Raw genomic sequence first — 25,687 nt, 5'->3', positions numbered from 1 at the left:
CAGTGTGGTAAGGTGATGGCAGTACCAACTTAACAGCCAAGGGACCTCGGAAGTAGATGCAGGGCTGCCTAGCCATGTCAGGTTAGCCCAGGGCTATCAGGGGGCCTAAACTCGAAAGAGACATGCATGTGTTTACGTACAAATGGCGATTGAGACAGTGTTCGTGAATATGTGTGATGGACTGTGATGCTCTAGAATTATATGGAGGTAGTGCGGCCTTCTGGGCTTGCGCGAAGTGCTGTAGCTGCTTGCGACTAAGCTTTGTCTCGTGCCACCACAGCTATATGTACATGTCCGAGATCAATGTCTACGGCAACACGGACATTGAGCTGTAAGATGGATGCATCGAAGGTTCATTTGGTCACTGCATTCTTGAAGCAACATCCTTGTGCCATTTGGAAGAACATAAAGTAGTAGGCTATTCGACGCGCAATGGAGAAAGACAACGTGAGTTCAAGAAAGAAGCCTCATCAACATCACTCAGCAAGAAGAGACTGAACAATTCACCGATCGGTGCGATGTTCGTCTTATCCACCAAGAAGAGAAGAATACGAAGCGGGTGTTGCAAATTACTCAAAGGGGCAAAGCATACATACGGAAGCTGGACAGGGTATCGGGTCGTGCAACAGCGATCCACAATGACGTACAACAGGCGGTGGTTCGCAGCAATACGCAACAATCCAAAAGAAGCAATCCAAAGTGTCACAAACGACACGAGAAGGGTACGGCATCCGAAGCAAACTGAGACATGCGCAAAACGAGACGTGGGTATTCCCAAAAGCAAAGGATCCTGCAAAACGCGACCAAAACGCCATGAGCCGTGGGGCTTTTCAATCTCTCAGGTATCCCCCAGTGTTTTCCATGCCGCGAGGCTTTCCATTCTTAGTAGGTATAGTGTGGGTATCCGTGGGGACGAGGTATGTCTGTTCGTAGCGGTAAAGGAGTGTAGGTAGGTTGGTGGGTGTAAGGTAGCTTGTGGTACTGGGAGGTGCCGGTCCAGCGTACTGGAATGCGTTCATATCCGGCGGTCTAGACGGTCGACGCGCGACTTGAAGCCCTTGACAATCTCTCCAATGCGACGGACTTTGTCGAATTCTACTTGGAGCTCGTCGATTTCGCGGAGGATGGCACGGAAGCGGGCGATTTCAGCGTCGGCCATTTGCATGGCGTTGCCGGCGCGGTCGTACTGTATTTGGGTTGCTGTTTGTGTCTGCTGGGTGAGCTGGCCATTGTCAGTACTACACCACTAACAATCGACACCGTGTGAAGCTATGAACATGACAACTCACATACTGCCAGCGCTGCTGGATGGAGTACATCAGACGGTCAAAGTGGGCGCTGAGCGCCTGCAAACTAGAAGGATCCAGGAGGAGACGGCCTTGGCTGGAGGCGTGAGAGGCAGCGCGCGAGGAATTGGAGCCTTGCTGCGAGGCGGCAATTTGCTGCTGGAGATATCTGCTCTCGCTCGAGTTGAGGCCCAGGTCAGACACTGGGATGGCGGACATGTGCACATAATTATCTTAAGAACATGGTCGATCGGGAAGTCTGCGCCCTGGCTTCCGCGTGTGTGACGGCTGGAGAGGATGCGGGCGGAGCAATTGTTACTAGTGGGCTACGACTGCTGGGAAACGTTACAGCAGGCCTGCGTGGAGGAGGAAGGGGAAATATGCACGCTGATGTGGTTTGGGATCAAAGGGCGAGTGAGATGCGCCAAGCGGCCAGTCCGGCTCTCAAACCCTCTCACCAAAAAGCAAAGGCCTGCGAACGCCCATCTATCCCACACCCTCATCTCCTCTTAGCCGGCTGCAGCCCTATGTACTGCCGTCCCCATGCGCCCGTACGCAGCCGCCCTGAGCTGTCGCCCAAGCTGCACACGCTGACATCCGCGACGCAGCGCGTATCGCACTGGGCGAGCAGGCGGTCAGCGATTTCACCCACTGCGACATGCCGCTGAACCACGACTGCTTGCTTTTGCGCCCGTACGACCATAGCGCTGTGCCGCACTCGAACTTGTCACGCCCATCAAAGCGCGGGATAGTGTCTCCGCACCCACACCCTCTCCACAATCAGCGACAAGGATGCATTGATTGTGCCGCGAGGTTCATGGGTGAATGTTGACCCCACCAGCTCGCATCAGGAGGGGTAGGGTACTCCTGGCAGACCGTGGGCGAACCAGATGCAGAAGGTGACAATGGTATGAGAGCGTGACGACCATGTGCCGCTGGAGGAGCACTCCAAGTATCAAGCCTCCATGTTCCTACTGCCCGTGGTATGGCACGCGGTGCTTCGCCATGGCGTTGGTGGATGTCGTCTTGCCGAGGCTGAATGCATGCCAGGCAATGCTAGCACAATGTCTCCTGAACGCGTACATTCCGTGTCAGATTTTATGCAAACTCTCTGGAGTCAATGAAGCAAACTTAATTATTCGTTGAGACAGAGTAAGCTGATCTTTGGATTATTCTAGATTCAATCCTAACATATGCACTGTAAAAGTACTGATTGTATCATCTCAGACAGATAGTTGTAGCACTCGAAGAAACTACGTAACATACAACACAGCCCTTTCGTGGCTGCATTATCTGTGAGGTGGCTTATTCGAATGCTACAACCACTTGCCAAGATGTTATTCGATAGTCTCTAGCTGCGACAGATACTAACGTCGTCGATCATCGTACAGATACAGAGGTATAAAAAGAAAAGAAAAGAAAGGGGGTATATACACCAAGCCGTCCAAACGCTATGCACAAATGAAGGTAAAGAAAAGTACACCCACGCCTTACAAGGCGTAGTTCTCGGCGTGGAGGAAAATCTCATCGCGCCCACTGTCACTCCACACACTCCTCTGCAGTTGCGCAATCGTCTCACTCACGCTAACGCGCATGGTGGGGGGTCCACAAACGAACACACACGTTCTGCGCCCAAAGTTCTTGCTCAGTCCCTTGAGCAGATATGGTATATCCGGGCGTCCGTACTCGGTGCTCCAGCCATCCTTCTTCTTGACGGCCGCAGGCAGAAACGCGAAGCGCATGAGGTTCTTTTGGAACTCAGTGGGTGTCGACGGGAAACCGAAGTCGAAACCCTGCCCGCCTTCGGTAGGGTTGTGGGAGATGTCCGGATTGATCGCGCCGGAACCCGAAGAGACGGCTTGACTGATGTCGAGGGACAAGTTGCGTTCTTGACGTCGGGCAGCAAGGCCGCGTGGCGCAGGCGCTATAAGATCGGGGTTCGAGCTATGTGCTGATTCGGCAGAGTTTCGCCCGCTGTTGTAACTTGGACGTGGTGGTGCGAGGTGGCCCCGATTGATGGGGACCATGTGCGCTTGTGGAAGCGCTGTGATGCTGTCTTCGTTCTCGCGACGCAGTTCAGACTCCTTCTCTGGGTCTCCCTGTGCTTCGTCGCGGATAAGAGCCGAGTGTCGTTTTGAGGAAATACCGGAAACACCGGAAAGGCGGTGGTCGGCGATGTTCTGGAAAGCATCGTTGACCTTATCGTGAAAGAACATCGACACAGGACGGGTAGGCGTCTTTGCGCTGACAAGTCCGCCGTGTGGATTGCGCTTCGCAGCGGTAATGTAGAATTGGCACTCGACCGTCTCGGGAGGCGCATACTCGCGGCAGATGCGCAGTTCTTCTTTGAACCACTCCATGGTTTCGGGACGCTTGAGGGCCCAGATCACATGGATCTTTCTGGTAACAGCCTTGCCATCGCGCATCTTCTTGATAAGAGACAGCAACTGCGAGACGATGGCAGTGATACCGCTGCCTCCAGCAATGAGTACAACGTCATCAAATGCCTCAATACGCCTCTGCATGCCTCCATACGGGCCATCGACGAAGGCACGGTATGTGTGCCATGGGCCGTGATCGAGAGCGTTGTTGAGGACCTTCCTCGTGAAGCCGCCGAATGGGCGGAAGACGAGGACCATGTCCCGGTAGCCCTCACCGTACTCTGAAGGGAAGTCCTCGCTGCATAGCGAGGCGATCGTGAAGGGGTGGTTTTCGAAGACCGAGATTCCAGGCATGCGGAGATAGACGTACTGTCCAGGTCTCCACCGCATCTTGGTCGGGATAGTGATCTTGATGGCGTTCTCCGGCATGAGCGTGACGGCGGCTTCATCGCCAATGAGCCAGGATAGCTGGCCTGGGCGAGTCCAGTTCAGATAGAATAGGCGCATGAAGTAGGAGAGGAGCCAGATTCCCAGAGTAGACAGTAAGTAGTGCCATGACGTTAGGTAATTGTTGCAATGCCAGAACATCATTCCGAGGAAGACAATGGCAACGGGTACGTGCAGAGCCACGAAAAGTTCGTACATTCGGTGGCGGAGAGGCGCAATAGAATGCGTACATAGGAAGCACAGTGGCACGAGTGCTGCAATACCTGAAAACTGTCAGTACTTGATCCGTCATTGGGGAGGGTAGTCGTACCAGTTCCGTAAATGTACATCCCGCTCTGTTGCTGAAGCAGCTGCTGGAACGCTTGCTGCGCGCCCTTCTCCCAAACGGGCGTAACGTAGAAGGGGACAGTGTGCAAGATGCTCAGCAACAGGCAGATGTACGCCGCCCATCTGTGCAACACATTCAATCGCTCATGGCTAATGCCAGTGATCATCGAGATGAGATTTGCCTTGGTTGCGAGCGCAACGATCCATGGCATCAGTGCCACGGCCATCATGCCTGAGCGAACGGCCAATGGAGGCGAACCATACGCGATACTGTCCCAGAACAGCGGCTGCGGAAGGGTGCAGTATAGAACTCCAAGGATCAGAGCTAAGAACACTATCACGACGATAGCCAAAGATGGGAACACGATTGGCCTCCATCCCTTCTTGACCCTGATCTGTGGGATTGGCCGGTAGAAGATGAACCGGAAGAACGCCACCAGGTTGTTGATCGGCCCGACAGAAGAAACGCTGGATTGTTGTTTTGGCGCGCTGGGTAGCGGGCCTTCGCGAGGAAAGAACTTCATGGTGGACTTGTCAGTATCAAGTACCGACATTTCGTAATCTGTGTCGGGAGAGGATGTCGTCGAGGACTGTAATACCTCTTCTTGGTGTAGTGCTGTCCGGATCTTGTCCGTGAATAGATGATAGTATCGCATCAAGGCTGCGATGACAAGCAGAGGTATGCAAAAGTAGACATATGCGAGCGCATATTTACCACTTTTGTTCCACGGGTCCACGGTGTTGGCTTCTATGAGACCAGCTGGGCTTGTGCTGTTGAATGGTATGTTCACACGTCGAAGCAATGCCGAGACGGACTCGACAATCTCTCTTTCTGTGTGCGACACTGCCACGCCCAGCTGCTCCATGGCCACACCCGTCCGCTCCACGAGAGCTTCCCGAAGGACCGGCATATTCGCGTCGTTGGGTTTGTTTTCGCAACAATTGGCGTGGTGGTCGTGAAACACTTCTGCCAGCAGAAGCCGGAATACTGCGGGAATGCGTCCTAGGCCAACGGATATTGATTTGGGGTAGCAGAGGCTTAATGAACATCCGGGGGTCCGTTCCTACATGGGTACCGAGATGTAGGATTTGCTGTGACAATGCGTGCAAGGTGCAGCGGAACCTGGATCCGGGGGTGTGTCCTACGGTGGCGCAGAGGTTCCCGTGTAGCAACGACTTATCCACCGCTTAATCCGACATACAATGCGATAAAGGCGATTAAAGATGTTCGGTACAGGCGCAAACGGGTACGAACAAACAAAAAAAGACGTAACAGCGAAATGCTTATGTTCAGATACCGTGCGCGAGCAGCAGTCCGGTTCCTTAAGTTCCATGCGCAAGTGGAGTGCGGGTGACTCGCAAGGGTAAGAACCGTCGTATCGTGGCAGCAAATGGTAAATGATATTCAACCGCTCACCAGAACCCGCGCTATTGGGCCAAGATGTGATAGCAAGTCAAACAGGGGTCCCTAAAAGAGAAATGACGGATCCAAAGCGCCGTCACATTCGCGGGCTGCAGCAATACACATTAAATTATCGGAGGGCTGCTGTCGCCTCGCTGCGCACTGCGCATCATGCAGGATCAGCGCTGTGACTGGCGAGTGGCGGTCCGTCATGGAAGCGGACCGGCCTTGGTCATCCTTTTCGGGCGGGAGGCGCTCTCGGTTGCAGCGGACATCGCCATTCGATCTGTGCCCGTTTCTTACATGCTGTTCATCTCCAGAACGTCCTGGAGGTGTTGCACTGCATCATCGTCCCAACCTCCTCCTTACCGAGTTTCCATCTGATGTGAGACAACTCGTCATCGTAGGGCCATAGCATAACCCGCTCAACAACCTAGTGTCATAGCGTGTTAGTATAGGTACCAAGACGCACCTCGCAACCGTATCACAGACTTCAGGGTTCCCGCCCCTCGGTAGCTCAGTTCCATCTGGTGGACCTGAATGGGCTGGCCTTTCGTTCGCATGACCACAGATTGGGCGGATTGGGCGACTGAAGCCCCGAGGCCAGCAGCCCTGCTGGAGAGACTTGCAGCGAATGCATGGGAAAAAGCAGGCCGGTGGAGCGGGGTGCATTGGTGTTGCGAAGCTTTGACTGGGTATCGATCGAGGTTTAAGCGCTGACGACCCATATCGAGACTAGCGTAAAGTCAAGCTTTTGATAGGGATGCCGCGCTCGGTCCTCGTTGGTTGGAACAATTCATCCGACACTTCACACCACGAAGGACACTACAGCACGAGCGTTGAAGCTCGGTAGATCGCTGGAAAAGCTCATGAAAAGAGTCGGTCAAGTCGGTCAAGGGTCTGATCGCACGGCGTGGGTCGGTCCACCCTTCTTCCCGTCCCTTCTGGGCAGGAGTGGGTCCTCTCTATCGCGAGGTTCTGCCACGACTCGGTTCTGATCTCAGATTCGCCAAACGACAAGATGCGGTCACAGCCCGGCATCAGTAAGGTCCACCCTTCCTTGAAAAGAGATTGTCACCGTGATACAGTCATACCTTCATACTCAGACTTTTTCCCCTGCATGGCCTTCAGAGCGCTCAAGCGGACCAGAGCAGACCAGTCGCATGTCTCTGCTTGGAAACATACAAACACAGACTCCAGCATCTTGCAACCTTTAGGCGCCCAAAGACCACCTTGCCGGCCGCCCCGCATGTTGACGTACATGGACGATGCGTAGCCGCCAGCCCTACAACCATCAGCTTACCCAATGCGATCAGATTAGTGTGAGAACCGATAATCCAAATTGCCGGATCTTCAGGTACCGCTATGCTTCCAGATTGTCTACGCGCTCAACTACGTGAGGTGGGGTTGGTGGCTGCAACTCTAATCGAACGTGTCAAGTTGCCACGATGTAGCAAGCCCGACGTCTTGGGTGGCGTGCAGTCTGAGCGCTTGGATGATGTCGTGGGCGTCTCGATGGGCCTGTTGGCGCTTCAAGCGTCTTCGAGAAGTGTGGCGATGTAGATCTTGCTCGGTATATGTTGACGTGCAGCAGACAATGTGGGCTCAGCCGAACCGAGCGCGTGTATCTTCAGTTGAGTACAGTGTTATCTTGTCGAAGCGCCCCAGTAAGATGATGTCAGTTAAACCCATGGAAGGGATTGAACTGCCAACATCCGGCAATGTCGGATGCTGTCGCACTGAATGTCCCATATGACTACGCACCGGGACGTGCTGCAAGTTTCAGCTTTGCCTCCCTGGGCAACTCCAGCAATTCCCGAGCTGAGCATCATTGACTGTTCAGATTTAGAACTTGCGCCCCGCGTGCACATCGGTGTCGCTTGAGCGCGGCAATTTATCCTATCTTACATGCAGGACAGGTTTCGAAACATCCGCCCAATCGTAAGGCTGCATCGGAGCGAGCGAATGTGGTCTAACGGCGCTGTGCATGCATACTCATATATTTCCACTCGCCTGGGTTCCTATCACGTATCACAATCTTCAGACGCTGCCCGTGGATTCTCGACGGGTTTCTTCGCTTGTTCAGGCCACGTCGTGCTGTGTCACGACCATCACAGCGATCTAATTATGGCCGACGTCGTTTCTCGATGATATCACTGGAACAGGAGCATATGATTAGGGCACTTCAAGCAGCCGAGGATACTTCTTAACCTTGGAGCAAGGGTTGATAAGTTGTCCTGTTCTGCATGTCTGGATGCGGCTGGGATTTTCAATGCGGCACAGCGAACCCGACATCTGGGATCAATATGCAACGCAGTATGATCATTGTCGATAAGCTGACACTGACATGAACTTCGAACTTCTCTTGAGCTCTACAACTCGCTACAGTTACATCTCCGCATGCGTCGCAATGCCCCACTTCTCCAGCAAATTATGCCTATGCCAGTAGCTGCGGTACTGCTTGCCCCAGAAGAAGAATACAGGTGTCGTGATAATCATGGCTCCAGCCAGACCTGCAAAGGTATAAAACACAACCGCTGGCCCGTCGCTGGCCGCCCAGTCATTGACAAAATATGAGAAGGCATAGAACAAAAAGTTCTTGAACACCATGTTCATGATGAAGACTTCTGAGCTAATGTCGCGGAAGGAGTCCAAGACGTACGAAGACGCCGCGATGGCGGCTATGACGATGCCGAAAAGGTCCATACCGTGGAAGAAGGCTGTAAGATAAAATGATTTGCCTTCCTCTGCGAAGAAGCCAAAGAGGCACAAGCCGATCACGATTGTTACGGATGGAATCATGCCGAGCAGGCGATATTCGGGCTCGTACACGCCCTTATTCTTCTTCGCGCACCACTTGATAAGTGGGTCGAGTGTCGCACCAAGGAGAAGAGATCCCAGAAGACCACCAAGGAATGGACCCAACGAAAGGTAACCCACGCCAGCTGCGCTGAGCAAGTATGGAGGAGCCATGAAGATCTGGGCCATGACGTATGATTGCGCGACAAAGAAAGCGGTGAGCCCTCCAGTCACTATGACCATCCAAAGCACAGCCAAGTTTGTACACACAGCAAAGGGGGCGATGACAAGTTGCAGAAGGTTATCGTTCGAGTAGGTTCCAGTGAAGATGGCCAGTTCCTGTACGAAGGTCTTCTTTGGGCGCATGGCAGGCGGTGAGCTAGTTGCTGTCTCGATCTGTACCATGTCGTCGCTTCCAGCTTTCCCATCATTTCCAGCATGTCTTTTCTCGACTGCAGCGAGATCGGCAAGGTTATCGTTGGATAGCTCGTCGATATCGTACCGATGGTCGCGGTTGTAGTTGGTCTCCGGAACGAAGAAGAAGAGCAAGACAACTTCAAGGGCCGTGAACGGAATGAGCATGTGGAATAGATACCGCCAACCGAGATTTGTTGCGATAGGCCCGACGATAATAGCGGAGAAGTTCGATGCGGCGCCCAAGATGAACTGGATGAGTGTCATGAATCCACCGCGCTGGTGGACAAAGAAGAGGTCACCAATCATGGCGACTACGAGAGACTCGAAAGCCGAACTATCAAGTCAGCATGTGGTAACCGATGAGTACTGACATGTACATACATGGAACCTCCTTGAATGATACGTCCAGCCAATAGGCCCTCGTAGCTATATGCAGCACTGCCTATGACAGTCCCAAGCAGACCAAAGAGCGACGCTACCAGGAGCTGAGGGCGCTTTCCGTACTTCCTGGACAAAGCACTGACGATGGGTCCAACACCTCCTGTCACTAGCAGCATGTATCCTGAGATGACTGTTATGTCGCCGACGCTTTTCCCGAAGTCTGCCGCGATGACTACGAGTGCGGGCGACAGAAGAGGAGCCAGAACAGCCGCGTATAGCACAGAGCCATATGCGACGATGACCATGATGGTCATCTTCTTTGTGTACGACCAGTTCAATGGATCATTGGGGTCTTCGGAGCTACGTGGTGTCAACTATGTTACGACTGGATTGTGCCGAACAATTCTCCTGCAGGCACACATACGGTTGAGGTATCAAGATGACGTCTGCATCTCTACCAGTGCCACGCTTCAACGTCGCAGCTGCCACTGTTCCTTCGGCAACAGGGAGGGTGTTTTGTTCCTCGCTGAGGACGACAGTCGCCGGCACATGGGCAAGGTGCTTGTCCTCGACGATACCGAGGAAACCCATCGCGACGGTTGTACCCGCACTATGCTATTGAAAATTTCCGAAAAAGTAAAAGAAGGATGAAGCGAAAAGCAATGGAAGGATTCCGAGGAACAATTCCAGGATGCAGCTGTCAACAACGTGGGACGGCGCGCGTTATGAACGATCGGCATCCCCAAGTTTCGTCGACCTCCACGACCAGGGGTAGCGTGCGCCTTCTGGGGTTCAGTGTTCAAGATGTGGTCTCTGCGACCCCCGCACAACTCTCTCTCATCTGAAGCCCCACAGGGGCCGGCATTTCATAGGCTTTTGCGTGCCAATATTGGGGAATGCCTTGTCGACAAACGCACGTCTAGGCTGGCCTTGCATCTTATCTGGTCTATAGGACGCAGGGCCGAAAACGGTGCATGCACATGCATCTCAGATGCGTTTAGCCTGATTGTGTCGTCATACAGAAGTATTGGATATCATCAAAAGTGGGCGTTGGAGGGTAATGAAGACGCGAAACTGCACAAGAAGCGCGCATTCTACAGGAAACTTTGGCCGTCGCGTCCTGCGAGGACGGGACGCAGCTGCCAATTTTGCGGAGAGCACGCTAGCTACCCCGCAGAGCCCCACAGCTGAGACTTAGCGCGTGAATTGCCTAGCCGTGCGTGTCCGAGCAGCGCCTCGCGAGTTTCGCAGTCTTGGTGGCGTCTTCTCCAACTCCTTTCTTCACTTATCGAGATATCGCAGCCGTCACGCTAATCTCGAGTTCCGCCGTTCCCACGGGGCGAATGTGGTCGACTGTACTTGGTGTTACGGCCGACACCCGCTGCGATGTTGTCCCGGCAGACTTTACACGTTTGGACGCCGAACCACGTCAGCGAGGTCCACCAAACCCACATGGGCATGTTGGTTTGTCCTCGACATCTATTGCCTGGCTCGGTTGCTTTCCCGCGAACAAGAACACAGTAACAAGTGTTCGCAAAGAACAGTCGATCCCCAACAAAGGTCCGTATTATGTCGCAAATCGGGCCATCATCTTCTTCCTAGAACGCTCTACTTGACTGCATGGTCATTAGGGCAGGATTCTTGAGACACATGTCCAACACGTGGTATGCGAGGCGACATGAAGGGTACAACTCTGAGCCGTGGTGCTGACAACACAGACGTACTGCAAGTGCTTTGCTACTCGTCCGCGTCGTGAAGAACGGTACACCCAATCGCGTGCGCGACAAATCTCATAGTAGCCGAATAGTATGCCAGCAACAACACTTTCGCTGAGTCAGAGCGGCATGTACCATGGATCACTCTCGGCAAGTTCAAAATACAGGTACAAATGCTGAGCGTTTGAGTATTTCTGCAAGACATTGTTCTTACCTCCTTGTCTCTCGCCCTCATACGCATATCCCGCCCAACTGACTCGGAAATCATGGACTCACCACCCTACACTCCGGACTCCGCAGCAGAAGCTGCACCAGACAATATATGGAAAGCCCAACGCCTGTACCAGTTCCTCCTCGAGAACATAGCTTTTGCGTATGGGGTAAGCCAGGAAGCACTTCTCGAGGCACTTGCTTCAGAACATCGGCTGTATCTACCACTCAGCGGGAAAGTGAGGCCTGTCATAATATCTCCAACATCGGAACAAGAACGCAAGGAGTACCTGCCCCTCTGCAAACTCCTACGGGCCTCCCGAATACACGTTCGACTCGGCCAGTACAGCTTCAATACAGAATCGGACTATCACATCCTATATCAGCAACTCGTCCTTCCCTGCCAGGCCTTGGAGCTGTGTCCATCGTACGTCGGCTCATGGATTGCAGACTACAACGATCATCAATTCAACCCTACGAAACGTCTCGCAACTTACCTTTACGATGACTGCGCGCGTATACGAGTATTCGGCCATACATTGCCATTTCCGGTCGTGTGGTACTCTGCAATTTTGCAGACGAAGCTCACTGCTGACGACGTCTTCGTCGAAGACTTCCCGCCGAATGAAAGGACTCAGTTGCTTCTGGGTTCCGCCATAGCACGCTTTGGAGGCAAGCACTTTCGTTACCGAAGACTTCGACCTCAGAGGAGGATATTACATTCTAAGCTGGGAATGGAAGAACTTCTCAGACTTGTCCTGAGGTACGACGATGCGAGGCATGGGGTGGGTTGGTTGTGATAATATCACGAGCGACGTGGTGGCTCAGCCAGGGAGTCAGACAACGTGCTTGTACCCAATGTTGCGCAAATAACAGGCGTTATCTGCGCAATCATGCGGAACAATCCAGAAGGATAGCGATGTTATAAGCGGCCTTTCTTCTACCCGAGGGGAGGCACTGGCTTAGCTCGATTCTGTCCCAATGTCTCGGATGTGGCGGACCCCTACTCCTAGCCCCGTTAGGTCTTCCACGACACCAAATACTACGACTCCAATACCAATCTCGATACTACCTCCAATACAACACACATACGTCCTTCTCCGCCTCTCAACACAAGAATACGCCGGCTGTCACGGCAGTCAAAACATCATAGCCTCAGAACCGGAAGCACTCCACGTAACACCATCCTATCACGTAGCTTGTCAACTACTCCAGCTGCATAAAAGGGATACGACGGATTTTCGTAATGACTATGCATATTGTCGAATTTCTTACATGTACTCTCCTCCACCCTCTTCCGAAGTCGAAGGTTGCGACATCACCCTTGTGAGCCGGTTCACGGATGCGCCGAAAACGATTGTACGCTTTCGAATCCAAAGGGTAGATGTAGTGCATGAAGTGGACGCCTTTGGGCGCAGAGTATAGCGAAGATGCTCGATATCCCACACGAAAGAAGCGCATGAGCTTCGTATGGACTCTTTCGGGCGAGCGATGCTGCCAAGGAACTTAGTAGATGGTCTGCTGACGGTGGTGCGTGAGGGAAGTGGCTATGCGTAGATAGTGCAAGTATGTATGTGTCAATGTCAGTTATATGATTGCGTTAGAGTTGCCAGACGCCTACAAAGTCGCTGTTCAGTGCGTTTCAACATTTTAAACGAATGTGTATTCCGGGGCTGACTTTGCGCGTGAAACCCTGGACATGATTTGATTGTCTAGATCACGAATGGATGTGGTAGCGACTCATCTCGGTGATGCGCTCATTGATCTCTTGGCTCTGAATAAGGCTACCCGAGATATCATCGTTAAGACGATAGCGGAGGCGGGCGTCAGAATGGAGTTCAGACAGCCGGGGTGAGTTACAAGCATGAAGCATATGCCCACGTTGTACGTATCAGTACATCCGCGAGTACTATTCGCCACGCCGTCGTCGACTATAATTTCATGGAAGATGCAAGAGATGTCATATGTGAGCCAAGAGAACACGGTCAAGAGCTCTAGCACAAAGGGCCTATAAATGTGAACCTGGAAGAATTGTTTGGTTGGACTTCTGTGATGGTCAGTTTGGAAGGAAGCATTTGGGAAAGAGATGGGCTTACATTGGGCACAAGATGAACTATGCTACCACATATCAAGGTGCCGGACTATAGGCTCGCGTTTCTCGTTGCTTCTAGATCTCTGGATTGCTATCCAGTCACTCTACAAGGAAGCTCGTGTTTCGTTGAGAGGGCGCCTAACATGGGATGCCCTGGAGGTACTCGGTGTGTTGTGTGTTAGCAGACGTTAATTTTGACCACATCGAATACCTCCCGGGTGAGTCGTGTCGCCACGTAATACTAGTCCGTAAATCCAGAATTCTGGTAATCATTGCTCACAAAGGCTGAAATACGCTGCCAAATTCTGTGCGTTCCAAGCATGGAGAATCTTTCAGCTGATGCGGCTCACCTATCGCCTTCACTGCGTGCGTGTGAGGGTACGGCTGAGAGTGATATATTCTGTCAAGGTAGTTTTACAAGAACATGGTAGCATGCTCATTAAGGCCGGTGCCAGGCTATACAGGCTTTTGTATTAGCTCGATCATCGAGCTCGCCAAGTATCCCGAAGGCATCCACCTGGGCAGGCTCACTTTATAGCTCAATCTTTCCGGGTGCGGTCACGAGATCAAGTCGGACCGCGGGATAGGTACAGTAGCGTTTTCATTGTTCCTGATGCTAGTTTTGTTATTGTGTCAACGGTCTCTACTCTACTTAGTGTCGCGAAGGACGACAGGCTCATGTATTAAGTTAGTATCCTCATTCGCGATGACCTTGTATTCGGCAAGCCTACCTGTAATCGGAAATTTTCTTGTGTGCTTTCGGAAATATCTCACTGCTAACTATGAAGATGAAGGATGAGCAGTGAATGGCAGAAGCTTCCAGCGATGCACGTGATATCGCGCCCGCACACAGTCCGTGCCCGTCGCGCCTTCCTCGCAATATTTGACCCCACAAACAAAGCCTGATCTGCCAAATCACCTCACGGAACGAAGACGGTGACTGCCAGTTGCCATCTCACCAGTGATGGCGCGCGGAAGACGCGCTAAGGCCGCCGCCTATCACTGTGCGATATGTCAGCAGTCCTTCTCCAGCAAAGCTGAGCTCAACCACCACACTGCCAACCACGACGACACCAGCACTGCGAAGCTGGTGTGCGCCATCTGCGGCTGGTATTTCGACGATTCGCACGCCCTCGAGCTCCATCAGATACAGAGCAGTCACGCACCTCCCCAGCCAGCATCTACGAGCTTGACAACGGCGCTTGCCCCATCGCTCGACGAAATGGCGGTTCACTGCGATCGTTGCCAGAAGCAGTTCGCCACTCAGAAGCAGTTCAGTAATCATCGCAGCAACATGGCGAGTGCGTGCGTCGACTGGAAGCACACCACGAAAAGGCCGCAGCCACCGACACCCGCTGTAGTTGCCCCGGGGTACGTTGACCTCGACAGACCCAACGACGAGCCATCTGTAGTGCCCAACTACGATGATGGTGCATCATCATCATCTGACTCCGTCGACAGCGATGTCGGCATCAAGTGCAACGACTGCAAGCGCATCTTCCGCTCCCTGGGCCACTACAACAACCACATGCTAGGTTGCACTCCTGTATCGACGACCGCACAAGTCCGCGAGGTGCTCCCCGCTACCGCATTGGGTAGCTCTCCACTCACCACAAACCAGATGAGGGCTGCAAACGCACCTGTACTGGCACCCCGAGCCCCGATTTCGTCTAATGTATCTTCCACGCATACCAGCAATCCGGCCGCTTTTGCATGCGATACCCGAGGCTGTGATCGTTCCTTCAGGTCCGAAGCCGGCCTCAAACAGCACAAGCAGGACGCTCACGGTGTCGGAGGTCAGGCATTGAACTTGGCCGGCCGCGACTCGTGGATGCTCAGCAATCGCGAGCGAGAACGAATGCGGCAAGAAGGTTTGCTTCAACAAACTCCTTCCTCTCGAGGCCGTGGCGGCCAAGCAGGTCGTCCAGCCCCTCGTGGAGCACCTTCCCGTCCTCGGGGGGCTCCTTCTTCAACAAGACCATCCGTACAACAACAGCAATCTGCCTTCGCCCGTCCAATGCCGCAGCAACCTCGCTTGCCAGTCCAACAACCTCCTCCTGCCCCCAACAGCATCAACATGGGCGGCATTGCGGAGCTTGACCAGGCCAAATCTATTCAGGCAAAGACACAACGCTTGCTCATCCAATCAGATGTCTTCATTCTACACGATGGAAAGGTCAACGCCTGCGATATTATGTGGACTCGGATCGGTGTCGCCAAACAGTACGACGTGGTTAAGATGCTCGACGGGATGTGCCATCTCCCAAAAATGCTGCAAGGCGAATACATACCTCCTCCAAAGGCATTGAAAGAAGATTACAAGGCCACGTATTTGTCAAGCGACTTCAAAGCCTCCCCCGAACGCAACATAACCAAACCAGGCCTTGGCGCAGTCGCCATCTCATGCAGCAAGATCCTGCTAGCAAACGGCTGTCCCGAGGTCGTCAAGATAGCAGCTGTTGATCTGATCACCTGCCGAATCCTTATGAACCACCTTGTCTGTACTGATCCGCACGCAAAAGTCAAAGATTGGTACTCCCCGGTCACCGGATTGTTCAGTTGGGACGACATGGAGGGAGCTCGAAAAGCCGGGTACAAGATCTTCAAGGGCTGGGCGGCAGCACGAGATGCGCTACACAGGTTCGTCGACAAGGAGACCATTATCGTTGGCTGCAACCTGCGTTCAGATCTAGACGCTCTCCGTATGATCCATGGACGCGCCGTCGATATCGCCAAGGTCGTTGAGAAGGCTGCTCAGGGTCCGCTCAGCAAGGCGCAGCTAGCACTGGATGGCTTGTGCCGCGATTTTCCTGAGATCAAGCTCAAGAGCGACCCCGAGTATGGTCGGGACAGTCTGATGAACGCTTTTGCGGTACGTGAGTTCGGCTTGTGGGCGCTTAAGAACGCCGATAAGCTCGGCATGTTGGCGAAAAAGAGGAGTCGAGAGTATCAGAACGCTATGCCAAAAGTTGCTGTTGCAGGAGCTTGATGAGATACGCAGAGTTTGAGACAGACAGAACAGATAGGATTACGACAACCAATGCAAAGAACTGAACCCACTTACTGATGATTGCTGTTATGTAACATGTGCACTGCAGACAACATCAGTACGAAAACCGATATCTAACAAGGTCCGAAGGCGATGTAGACTCCTGGGTGATTCTCATGAAGATACCTACGACTTATCGTTCTTCTCCTCTTGTTCCTTCTCCACCACATCCACCACAAACGCACCACCCAGCAAAATCGCCGGCTCATCAATACTATGATGCTCATAGCTCAACGTCCCCACACCACCCGCCTCGAGAATCAAACTAGGATTCTCCTCCAACCTCTTCCCCACCCACCTCGCCGCAAAGCTCCTCAAAATATGCCCATGCGCCACAATAAGCACATCATTCGGCTTCCCATCCTTCCCAAACTTACCCTTGTGATACTTCTCCCTCAACTCCTTAATCAGCTTATCCAATCTCTCCGTCACATCCTCCGGGCTCTCGCCGCCTTCGCACCCATCTTTCCATATGTCCCAGTCCGATCCCAATCCGCGTTTCTCGCGGTCGGCTTTTATTTCAGAGGTCACGCGGCCTTCGTAGTCGCCGTAGTCCCATTCTCGGACTGCTTCTGTTACTTCGATTGTGGCGTGCGTGCGGATGTCGGGCGTGTGCGGTTTTGAGGCGTCGTGCCAGGGGTAGCGTTCTTTGCAGCCGAGCTTTAGGAGTTCGAGGGTGCGTTGGGAGCGCGTGCGGGGGGAGACGTAGCTGTGTGGTGTGGGGTTAGTGTTTGAGAGTTTTGGGGGTTTCTTGGGTTGTATCTGGGGGGTTTGAGAAGGGGGTTGGGACGTACATGTGTGCTAGATTGCTTGGTACGATTAATCTGTCGTCGCCGACGAGCGCTTTGCCAGTGGCTTTTACACGCTTCTCGCCGTTTTCGGTAAGTGGAATGTCGGACACTCCTGTGTGGCGTCCGTTGAGCGACCATTCTGTTTCGCCGTGGCGGATTATGAAGACTCGTGGGTCGGGCATTGTGTCTATTCGTAGATCTGCTGTTGTGGCTGCTGGAAGAGGAAGATCGTAGTGACAAGACGCGACGCGCAGGGAATGGGTCAATTGGAAAACTCGGTGGTAAAGCGCGTGTAGAAGACGAGGTCGCACGCAAAGTTACGAAGGTAAAGTCGAAGGAAAACGTGAAATGAGTATGCAACCATCACGGCAGCTACCGGAGCTCAGTCCGTGGGTATGACGTTGGTATGGGGAATTATTTAGCATGGTGGGGCGTGCCAGGGACGTGTTGGAGCTACCCCACCATATGCGCTACACGCGCCTTGTCATGCTTCGACGCGCATAGTAAGCCTTGGTCATCGCATTGTTGAGAAGCTTGAATGTAAGATGGCTTCGAGTACATGGTGAGCGCATTCACTTCTGCAAAAGGAAAGAGAAAGTGGCGCGAATGTAAGAGACGAGCGTGAGGTATCTTGGCTAAGATTTGGTGTAAAAGTAGAACTGCTCCCAGTTTGAAGATGCCTGGGCAGATATAGACGCGAAGGCATCTGCTACCATCTATCTAGACGCGTGTGAAAGCCGAATCATCCCATCACTCCGCTACAATGGCATCATTTGGCACGCACTGGAAATACCATTCTAACAAAGATTAGTTTCGTGGCAGAAGAACGATGCATTAGTGTCCACATACCGTTCTGTTCCACGCATGTTGAGCCTTTTTCGCAAACCGTGCAGCCGTCCCAAGGCTTAGTGTAATCCCAGCCTCCGCACTTGTAGTAAGCAGGCACAGGGCATCTCGTGCTGCTTGGGCCAGTCTCCTCAGTGGTAGTCTTTGTGGGCTTCTCGGTAGACTTTGTACTCGTCTTGATAGTGGTCTAAGTAGCTTAGTATGCATTCGCGATGAGAGACTACAATGACTGACCTTTGTCGGGGTTGGCTCTGGCTTCTTGCTTGTCGTGGGTGGTTCGGGCTTCTTGGTCGTAGTGGTCGACGTTGGCGCTGGCTTCGTACTTGACTTGGGTGGTTCGGGCTTCTTTGAAGTGGTTGTAGGTGTTGGCTCAGGCTTCTTGCTTGATGTGGTCGGCTCAGGCTTCTTGGTTGTTGTCGTTGTAATCTTGCTAGTCGTTGGCTGTGGCACACCCGATGTAGGTCGGCTGATGTTGTCGGTGCAACGACCTCCAATGCATGTAATGATGTACGTCTGGCGTGGCACGATGTCGACATGATTGTTTGCTGGCGCCTACTTCAAGTCAGTATGTACTACCATTGCGAGTATCGAGCTACTTGCCGCAAAGCATACTGCCGAAAGGCTTGTCAAAAGCGCAAGCGTGGTGAGCTGCATGGTGATCTGATAGTCGGATAATGATATATTCTTGAACGAAGATGCTGCACCAGGTGAGGAGCCTGAATCAATGGGACACCGACCGCATCTTATACCCACGACCTTATGCTACTAGTCGATTCAAGTCTAGGAAGTCAACGACAGGCTCAATGATAGCTTCGTGGCTTCTGATCTGAACACCCGCGGCTCCATTGTAGACATGCAGTCTGGCCAGGGCCAAGCTCAGATACGAGGCCATCCCAATCTGCTCTTGCATTCGCCTATATTGTGGCTAGCGAGTTTGTGTGCCATTGTGACGGTACAGGCAATGTCAAGCATGGCGAGATCTCACCCAGTCAGCCAAACACGACAAAGCACTCAAGAAATGCATTTGGAAGCCTTGGGAAGATAGAATGCGCTGCAATCTATGGAGGTATACGCGATCGTTGCTGTGTATTGCAGAGCTTTTCTTAGACGGGTTACCCACGATACAGAGTTACAAGCCTTGCACGAAAAGCCCTTGCCTAAAGGAAAATCGAGGCTCGCCTGCGTTCCGAGATGCTTCGCGACTGTCCTTGATGCTATTCTTATCCATGGCCACGATTATAGACTGGGGTACGTTTTAGCCGCAAATTGACACCCAGTTGACCCATGTCCCAACACCAGACTCGCACTCACTCCAGAGCGATCGTGATTCGTTTCCCTTCTCATATGGCGAGAGGATAGATTGTTCGATACAAGCAGTGAGACTGGTTGCCGGAACACTTGACGGGAAACCCGCACGACGCTTGAGACGATCACAGGATTGTGCCGTAATCCGGGGGCGGATAATTGAGATGCAGAAAAGTGGGCTTGTCGCATGCTGGTCCAGATTTTGGGGTTGACACTGCTCGAGAAGGCTCTAGGCGAGTGCTGGTAGTAGTGCTTTAAGAGGCACATGGGTAAAATGAACGGTAGTTACTGTCCGTGGCCGGAGGTAGTACCTGATCACTCACCGCCTGCTACATTCTGTTGCTGAGTACCATTTCCCAGAAGGTCTCCAACACCGATCCACTTCCTCACAAGGAAGGCGCCCTGCGGCCTCAGCTTCCTGTAGTATCCCTCTTCTCTCTCGAGTATCTCAAAGTTCCGCTTCTTGTACCATTCCATGCCTTCCTCGTTGGCCTCCCACACATGTGCTGTGACACAGCGTACACTGTGAAGCTCGACGGCTTTCTTTACTATCGTCTGTAGAAGATGCATAGCGATGCCGTGCGAGCGGTAGGGGGCCAGGACGCCAATAGTGGAGATGTATAGGTTCGAGGAAGGAAGTATGCGACATCGGACGGCACCGACGAGATGCGGTTTCTCTGTGGACGAGGATGAGTCGGTATTCGTGGGCGACGAGTGCCATACGGCTACGAGGGTAATGCTGTAGTGTGGATCGGTCATGGTTTCCTTGTAAAAGGTCTCTGGGTAGGATATGGGTAAAGTGAGGGTATTCAGACGCTTGAATGCTGGTAGTAGATCTTCGGTGAGGGGCACGAGTTGCACGTTCTGTGGTAGCGGGCGTAGGTCGAAGAGCTTCGGGATGGCTGGCTGTTGGGTAGAGAGGGAGATGGGTGAAGGTATGCGCGAGATAGCAGGCGTGACTGTTCGGGAAGGACGAGGACTTTTCTTCGATCGCGGTCTTGAGGGTGCTTGAAGGAAGTCGTCGGGTATGTCGTTCCAGTTCTCCATGTTCGAAGGCGTAGGGGTCGGGTTAGAGGGAACGCGCGTCGGCGCAGAGACAGACTTTGGGGGAGGCGGCGGCCGGTTCGTCTTTGATGATGCCATTGGCGGAGCGTTTGAGGGCGGCGCAGGTTGTTTATCGAGGCTTGCCTTCTTCAGCCAGCTGTTCAAGGAGGACTGCATCGCGGGAGGAGAGGGGCTGGGTTGGCTGTGATGGTGTCGTCGAAGGTCGTGGTTTGGGTAATGATAGCCAATGGATGGTCACGTGGATAACAGCGAGTTGCTAAAGCTGTATACTCGCGATGGGCTGTGAATTGTCAAGTAATGGAAGCGCAACCCACAAACACAAACATGAGGGGAGACTTCTGGTGTTTCCCTGACGCGCCCTCGGATCGTTTGCAGGGATGCTTCCTAGCGTGCTTTCGTCGGCCAAGCCGTCAGCTCCGACTTCTTGCAGGAACAGCATCATCGCCCTAGAAATCCCCAGGAGCCACCACCGCAACCATGGGCGCCGAGAACTCGAAACCCTCGTCAGAGGTCAAGCAGCATGTCTTCTCCTCGTACGTCGCATCTTCCACCTTCAATGGCTCTAGCCCCTCATAAGAGATGAATCAACCAGTGACGTCGTGTGCTGATAATTTGCGCGCAGAGATCACCCCTACAGCTTCTCCAATGAACTCGTCGGATCGCTGGAGAAGAACACTTTCGTACGTCCAATGGCTCAAATGGGCGAATTGGGGCTAACACACGTGCAGACAGACTCGGCGCGATCAAGACAGCAAGAACTCCAGTACCAGGAACGCCTAACCGCCGAGCTCGAGAAGCTGCGCGAGCAAGAAACCCAGAACTTCTCCAAGTTCAGCGAAACCCTCTCCACCGAGACCCCACAGTCCGATGAACCCTCCCTAGTCGAGAAGATCCAGGATGTGACGTCCAGCAGCTCCACCCTCGCCGAGAAGCAAAGACAAAAGGACATGAGCAGGGACAGTGTCACCAAGGAGATCGAGCAGTTGAAGGCGAAGCTCGAGCAGAGGAAGAAGTTGGAGCAGGCCGATGCCGATGTCACCAAGGCCAAGGAGGCTGTCGTCTCATGTCTGCGGACACACGACCGCCGACCGCTGGATTGCTGGAAAGAAGTCGAGACCTTCAAGCAGGAGGTCGGACGCCTGGAGAAGGAGTTTGTACAAAAGACCATCCGATGAGCCACGACGCGAAATCATGACAGTGAGGTTTGGTACGGCGTCGTTGTATAGTTGGGTTACGTGGGATATAGCATCCTCGAGGGCATTTCTTATCTCCAAATCCCTACATTACTTACCACCTTGCAACTTGCTGAGCGAACCGCTATTATACTACCTATGTGGAACTGCTGCGGAATCTTTAGTGGAGTATTCTTATGACTACTGGATTGCGTCTCTTTTCATTGTCGGTTCCTTCGGTCATCACAACTATCTTCTATTCCTTGCACATTTTGAGAGATTGATCTCACATTTTACGTATGTTTGTCCATGGCTTTGGCCACCAGTGGACGAGCATCACCTTTGCATCGCAATTTTCATCATCACAACTCGCCTTCGCCGCGCGTCAGGACGCGCGAGTTCTTTAGGCTGCCTATGCCATCTGCAATAAAACTGGCCTACAGCTCACCTTCCCCTTCGGGCGTCTACCAGACTCACCTTCACCGTTGATGCCTTGGCGCTTTGGCCTATTAGTTAAAATAACAGCACAGTGTCTCTCGCAGTTTCGACTACTCACTACCACGCAAGCAGCCTTTAATCGGCGGCTGCAGCAACACCTTGCCTGCCTTTCTGTTACCCCTCGCAACTCGCAAGCTGCAAGAAATCTCCAGCTATCGTTGCTCGCGCGCATTGTAGCAACTGCCTAGTCACGACTTCGTGCAAAAGGCAACTGCCAGGTACGTCGCGTGGATCGTCGCGCCTTCCACTCTAACTTTCATGATTGTGTCGCAAATACTAACTAGCAGCAGCAGACAACATGTCGTCAACACAACCCTACATCGTACCCGATGACTATAACGAGACCTGGAACGATGACGACAGTGATATCGAGCTTCTCGACTATGGTGAGTCGCTACTTCTTCGTTCAACTGGATTCATTGACTGATATTTAATATCCAGATTCCGAGTCCGATCTTGAGATCACCGCGGTCAGTTCTCGTGAGGCGTCTGCTACACCAACCACTCCGAGCTCGAACGAGGGAAAGAGCCGCACGCGCCAACCTCCCCCAAGCAACGACATATCTCTACCGGATGTTGCGATACAGACATACAAGATCAGCACAAGTTTCGTCATAAAGCCGGGCGATACCGTAGAGTTGAAAGATCGTTCGAATCAAGATGAGGGTGCTATGCATTCGGGAGATTTTCTTCGTGTCAAAACCATCATTATGAACCTGGAGACGGACGAGGTACGACTCCGAGGTTGGCGAATGCGACGCACTAAATACCTTGGCCAGATCTTCGATTGTGAGTACGACAGAGACAGCCTTGAGGACCTATACTGACTTCTCTCAAGGGAAGATGAACGAGTTGGGCATGGTCCTCCGTCTTGACGAAGATGATCGTAGATCGCCTTTTGTCGCGGGCATGGAAGACGTCGAAATCGAAGAGGTTGACCGAGCGCGCGAGTGTACGCTGACCAACAAACCTTATCCGTTCCTCAGCTTCCGATCCGAGGGTCGTGCTGCATGGCCGAATAGTATGAGTAAGGACGACATCAAGAAGCAAATATTCCACGGTGGCAGGCTCACTTGCCGTGTTGTCAACATTCTCTACATGAGCGGCACCAGATCGAAGCCATACGGCGGTATTGTTCGTCATCTATATACCCACGAGGCGGATGCAACTGCGACTCCAGCTCCCACTCAGGGTCCCGGTTTCTCTCGTGAGACGTCGATAGCGATAGAAGATTCTAAAGAGCCTGGCTACGTTGTCGTGAGCGAGGAGCCTTCCGCGAAGAAGCGGCGTGCACGCGATGAGTCTCCTGACTTCGAGATCTTGGACCATGAGCCATCAAAACGAAAGATTCGGCATCCTTCGAAGCAGGGCCGTCTGGTATTCGGCGACGTATTCTGCGGAGCTGGAGGTGCAAGTCAAGGCGCGGCCCAAGCCGGGTACTATGTTCAATGGGGTCTCGACAATGATAAAGACGCGTTTGCTGCATACCGCCTGAATCATCCTGGCGCGTACGCATGGAAGATGAATGCGCATGACTTTCCGCCAAACGGTATTAGTAAGGAGAGCTGGAAAGTCGATGTGCTTCACCTCTCGCCTCCTTGCTGTTACTGGAGCCCCGCACAGTAAGAGAACATTTTCATAATAGGATCATCTACTAATAATTAGTAGTACCAGAGACGGACCTAAGGATCAAGAGAACTACGAAGCCATCTACACCGTTGGTCCGATCCTTAACAAGGTCAAACCGCGTGTCGCAACCCTGGAGCAGACGTTTGGCCTCGCGACGCACGAACAGCATAAGAGGAACTTCCTTATGCTCTTGTACGACATCGGTAAAGCCGGCTACGATGTCCGCTACAAGATCCAGGACCTCTCGCAGTACGGCCTCGTGCAGAAGCGTAAGCGATTGCTCATCATTGCTGCCAGGTCAGTCACAGAGGTCCTAGTATCTCCATGCTTTTCATGCTAATAGATGCCAGACGGGGTACGCCTCTCCCTCCCTTCCCAAAGCCCACGCATGGCGCTTCAGGAACTGGTCTAAAGCCCTTCGTGTACATCGACGATGCCCTCACACACATTACCCGCCAGGGCAGCCGAGCTATGAACGATCCTTACCATCAGCCTAAACTGTTTCCCATCCCTAAACCAGCCTACGATGCGCGGACTTTCCTCCGCGGCTGTATAACGACCGGCGGTACAACAGCCTGCCATCCTTCGGGCACACGCAACTTCACACCTCGCGAACTCTCTCTGTTCCAGAGCTTCCCATACGTGTATGAGTTTACTGGTGCCAATGGTGAGGCCACGAAGCAGATAGGCAATGCCTTCCCACCAATCATGGCCCAAGCAATTTACCAGACTATTGCAAAAACTCTAGAAGCCTTTGAAAAGGGCCTTATCGGAGCAGAAGATGACCTCTCTGATCTGGATTTGATTCTGGAACAGAGCGGTGAGAGCGCTCCTCAACAGCGACGGCTCGACAGCTTCACCGGAAGCGCAACACCCTCCAGATCTTCTCGAACTGCCAGCTCTAGGATGGCGAGAGCTACTGAGTCGCGAACTGCATCGCCTTCCACGCGCCATACGGCAGAGTCGATGCAACCACGACGCAGGAATGCAAGCGGCTTTCCGTCTTTGAATCTCCTCGATGGGGTGCTGGATGGCATCAGTAATTACGCGAACAGGAGCACCGCTTCCGCCAGCAGGTCCACCGGACGACGTCGCGAACCTAGTATTCCAGGCGATGATGACGAAGTCATCCATATCCCCAGCGACAGCGAATGAGCTTCTGAGATTCTATCTGAAGATGAGGGAGTCTTTACTGCGCGAATTGATCTCATGGATATTCGGAAGCTGCGCCGCCTTAATTTACTTGGGCAGGAGCAATCTCTGAAACATCGAGTCATGTGCATTGAAGCAGTCGGGTATCGTGACAAGCTACACGCCATCTGTGTGAATACAGTTCGTTTCACATCTAGGTTGCAAGGATAGTCTGTGAGGAACTTCTACAGCGAAGTACGTGCATACTACGTTTTCCTAGTTCCAAGTCACAGTCAACTTGTATATAGAATACTCAAGATGTTTCCACTTCTTGCCCTAGGTATATGCGTGACAAGATGTGTTACACGCGATGTTGGCTGCTTTCCTTCCTATCCATGGATCTCGAGAGGGTGCGACAATGCTCGATCTTGATAACGCGCCTCACTAGCTCCATCGCGTCATAGCACACCATGTATCCGTAGAATGTCTAGGAGAACACTCCGTACACTCCAAACTGCCCAGGTGAGGCCTTTATGCGCACAGCCTCCTACTGGTGGACATAATCGGAATATCCTGCGGGATACTAATCGGGCCTGACCACAAGATAGACAAGAGTAGAGCACAAGGCTACCGAAAGAGGTAGTTTGAGAGACATACGCTATTGTCCCGACCCCCAAGCCAAGCGCTCCCCAGACTGCATGTGTGAAGCACAAGGCCGTCATACCGTGAGCGATACCGACTCCC

General features: G+C 52.8%; 9 protein-coding genes across 9 annotated transcripts; 3 read left to right on the top strand and 6 right to left on the bottom strand.

The window, feature by feature from the left end:
* Positions 1-1,015: 1,015 nt before the first annotated feature.
* Positions 1,016-1,505, bottom strand: J4E85_006949 (uncharacterized protein; the record flags this gene model as incomplete). The annotated part of the gene is made up of 2 exons (XM_051471184.1): positions 1,016-1,222; positions 1,290-1,505. 2 exons carry the CDS (start codon positions 1,503-1,505, stop codon positions 1,016-1,018), a joined length of 423 nt encoding a protein of 140 aa, XP_051325394.1.
* A 1,271-nt stretch (positions 1,506-2,776) lies between these two features.
* On the bottom strand, positions 2,777-5,352 carry J4E85_006948 (uncharacterized protein; the record flags this gene model as incomplete). Its single annotated transcript, XM_051471183.1, has 2 exons — positions 2,777-4,377; positions 4,425-5,352. The coding sequence occupies 2 exons, from the start codon at positions 5,350-5,352 to the stop codon at positions 2,777-2,779; spliced, it is 2,529 nt and encodes an 842-aa protein (XP_051325393.1).
* A 2,879-nt stretch (positions 5,353-8,231) lies between these two features.
* Positions 8,232-10,031, bottom strand: J4E85_006947 (uncharacterized protein; the record flags this gene model as incomplete). Its single annotated transcript, XM_051471182.1, has 3 exons — positions 8,232-9,393; positions 9,441-9,800; positions 9,865-10,031. 3 exons carry the CDS (start codon positions 10,029-10,031, stop codon positions 8,232-8,234), a joined length of 1,689 nt encoding a protein of 562 aa, XP_051325392.1.
* A 4,390-nt stretch (positions 10,032-14,421) lies between these two features.
* On the top strand, positions 14,422-16,446 carry J4E85_006946 (uncharacterized protein; the record flags this gene model as incomplete). The annotated part of the gene is made up of 1 exon (XM_051471181.1): positions 14,422-16,446. The coding sequence occupies one exon, from the start codon at positions 14,422-14,424 to the stop codon at positions 16,444-16,446; it is 2,025 nt and encodes a 674-aa protein (XP_051325391.1).
* Positions 16,447-16,632: 186 nt separating this feature from the next.
* Positions 16,633-17,479, bottom strand: J4E85_006945 (uncharacterized protein; the record flags this gene model as incomplete). Its single annotated transcript, XM_051471180.1, has 2 exons — positions 16,633-17,215; positions 17,301-17,479. The coding sequence occupies 2 exons, from the start codon at positions 17,477-17,479 to the stop codon at positions 16,633-16,635; spliced, it is 762 nt and encodes a 253-aa protein (XP_051325390.1).
* A 568-nt stretch (positions 17,480-18,047) lies between these two features.
* J4E85_006944 (uncharacterized protein) lies at positions 18,048-18,797 on the bottom strand (the record flags this gene model as incomplete). The annotated part of the gene is made up of 4 exons (XM_051471179.1): positions 18,048-18,094; positions 18,147-18,330; positions 18,378-18,695; positions 18,756-18,797. The coding sequence occupies 4 exons, from the start codon at positions 18,795-18,797 to the stop codon at positions 18,048-18,050; spliced, it is 591 nt and encodes a 196-aa protein (XP_051325389.1).
* A 966-nt stretch (positions 18,798-19,763) lies between these two features.
* J4E85_006943 (uncharacterized protein) lies at positions 19,764-20,669 on the bottom strand (the record flags this gene model as incomplete). The annotated part of the gene is made up of 1 exon (XM_051471178.1): positions 19,764-20,669. The coding sequence occupies one exon, from the start codon at positions 20,667-20,669 to the stop codon at positions 19,764-19,766; it is 906 nt and encodes a 301-aa protein (XP_051325388.1).
* A 321-nt stretch (positions 20,670-20,990) lies between these two features.
* Positions 20,991-21,688, top strand: J4E85_006942 (uncharacterized protein; the record flags this gene model as incomplete). The annotated part of the gene is made up of 3 exons (XM_051471177.1): positions 20,991-21,046; positions 21,136-21,193; positions 21,242-21,688. The coding sequence occupies 3 exons, from the start codon at positions 20,991-20,993 to the stop codon at positions 21,686-21,688; spliced, it is 561 nt and encodes a 186-aa protein (XP_051325387.1).
* Positions 21,689-22,481: 793 nt separating this feature from the next.
* Positions 22,482-24,967, top strand: J4E85_006941 (uncharacterized protein; the record flags this gene model as incomplete). The annotated part of the gene is made up of 5 exons (XM_051471176.1): positions 22,482-22,569; positions 22,625-22,972; positions 23,022-23,805; positions 23,852-24,109; positions 24,163-24,967. 5 exons carry the CDS (start codon positions 22,482-22,484, stop codon positions 24,965-24,967), a joined length of 2,283 nt encoding a protein of 760 aa, XP_051325386.1.
* Positions 24,968-25,687: the final 720 nt, after the last annotated feature.

This window comes from Alternaria conjuncta (assembly GCF_024043145.1).
Source record: "Alternaria conjuncta strain BMP 0040 chromosome Unknown scaffold_9, whole genome shotgun sequence".
Classification (NCBI taxonomy): domain Eukaryota; kingdom Fungi; phylum Ascomycota; class Dothideomycetes; order Pleosporales; family Pleosporaceae; genus Alternaria; species Alternaria conjuncta.
The sequence above is the reverse complement of the archived record's forward strand: the minus strand, read 5'-3'. Positions and strand labels throughout refer to the sequence as shown.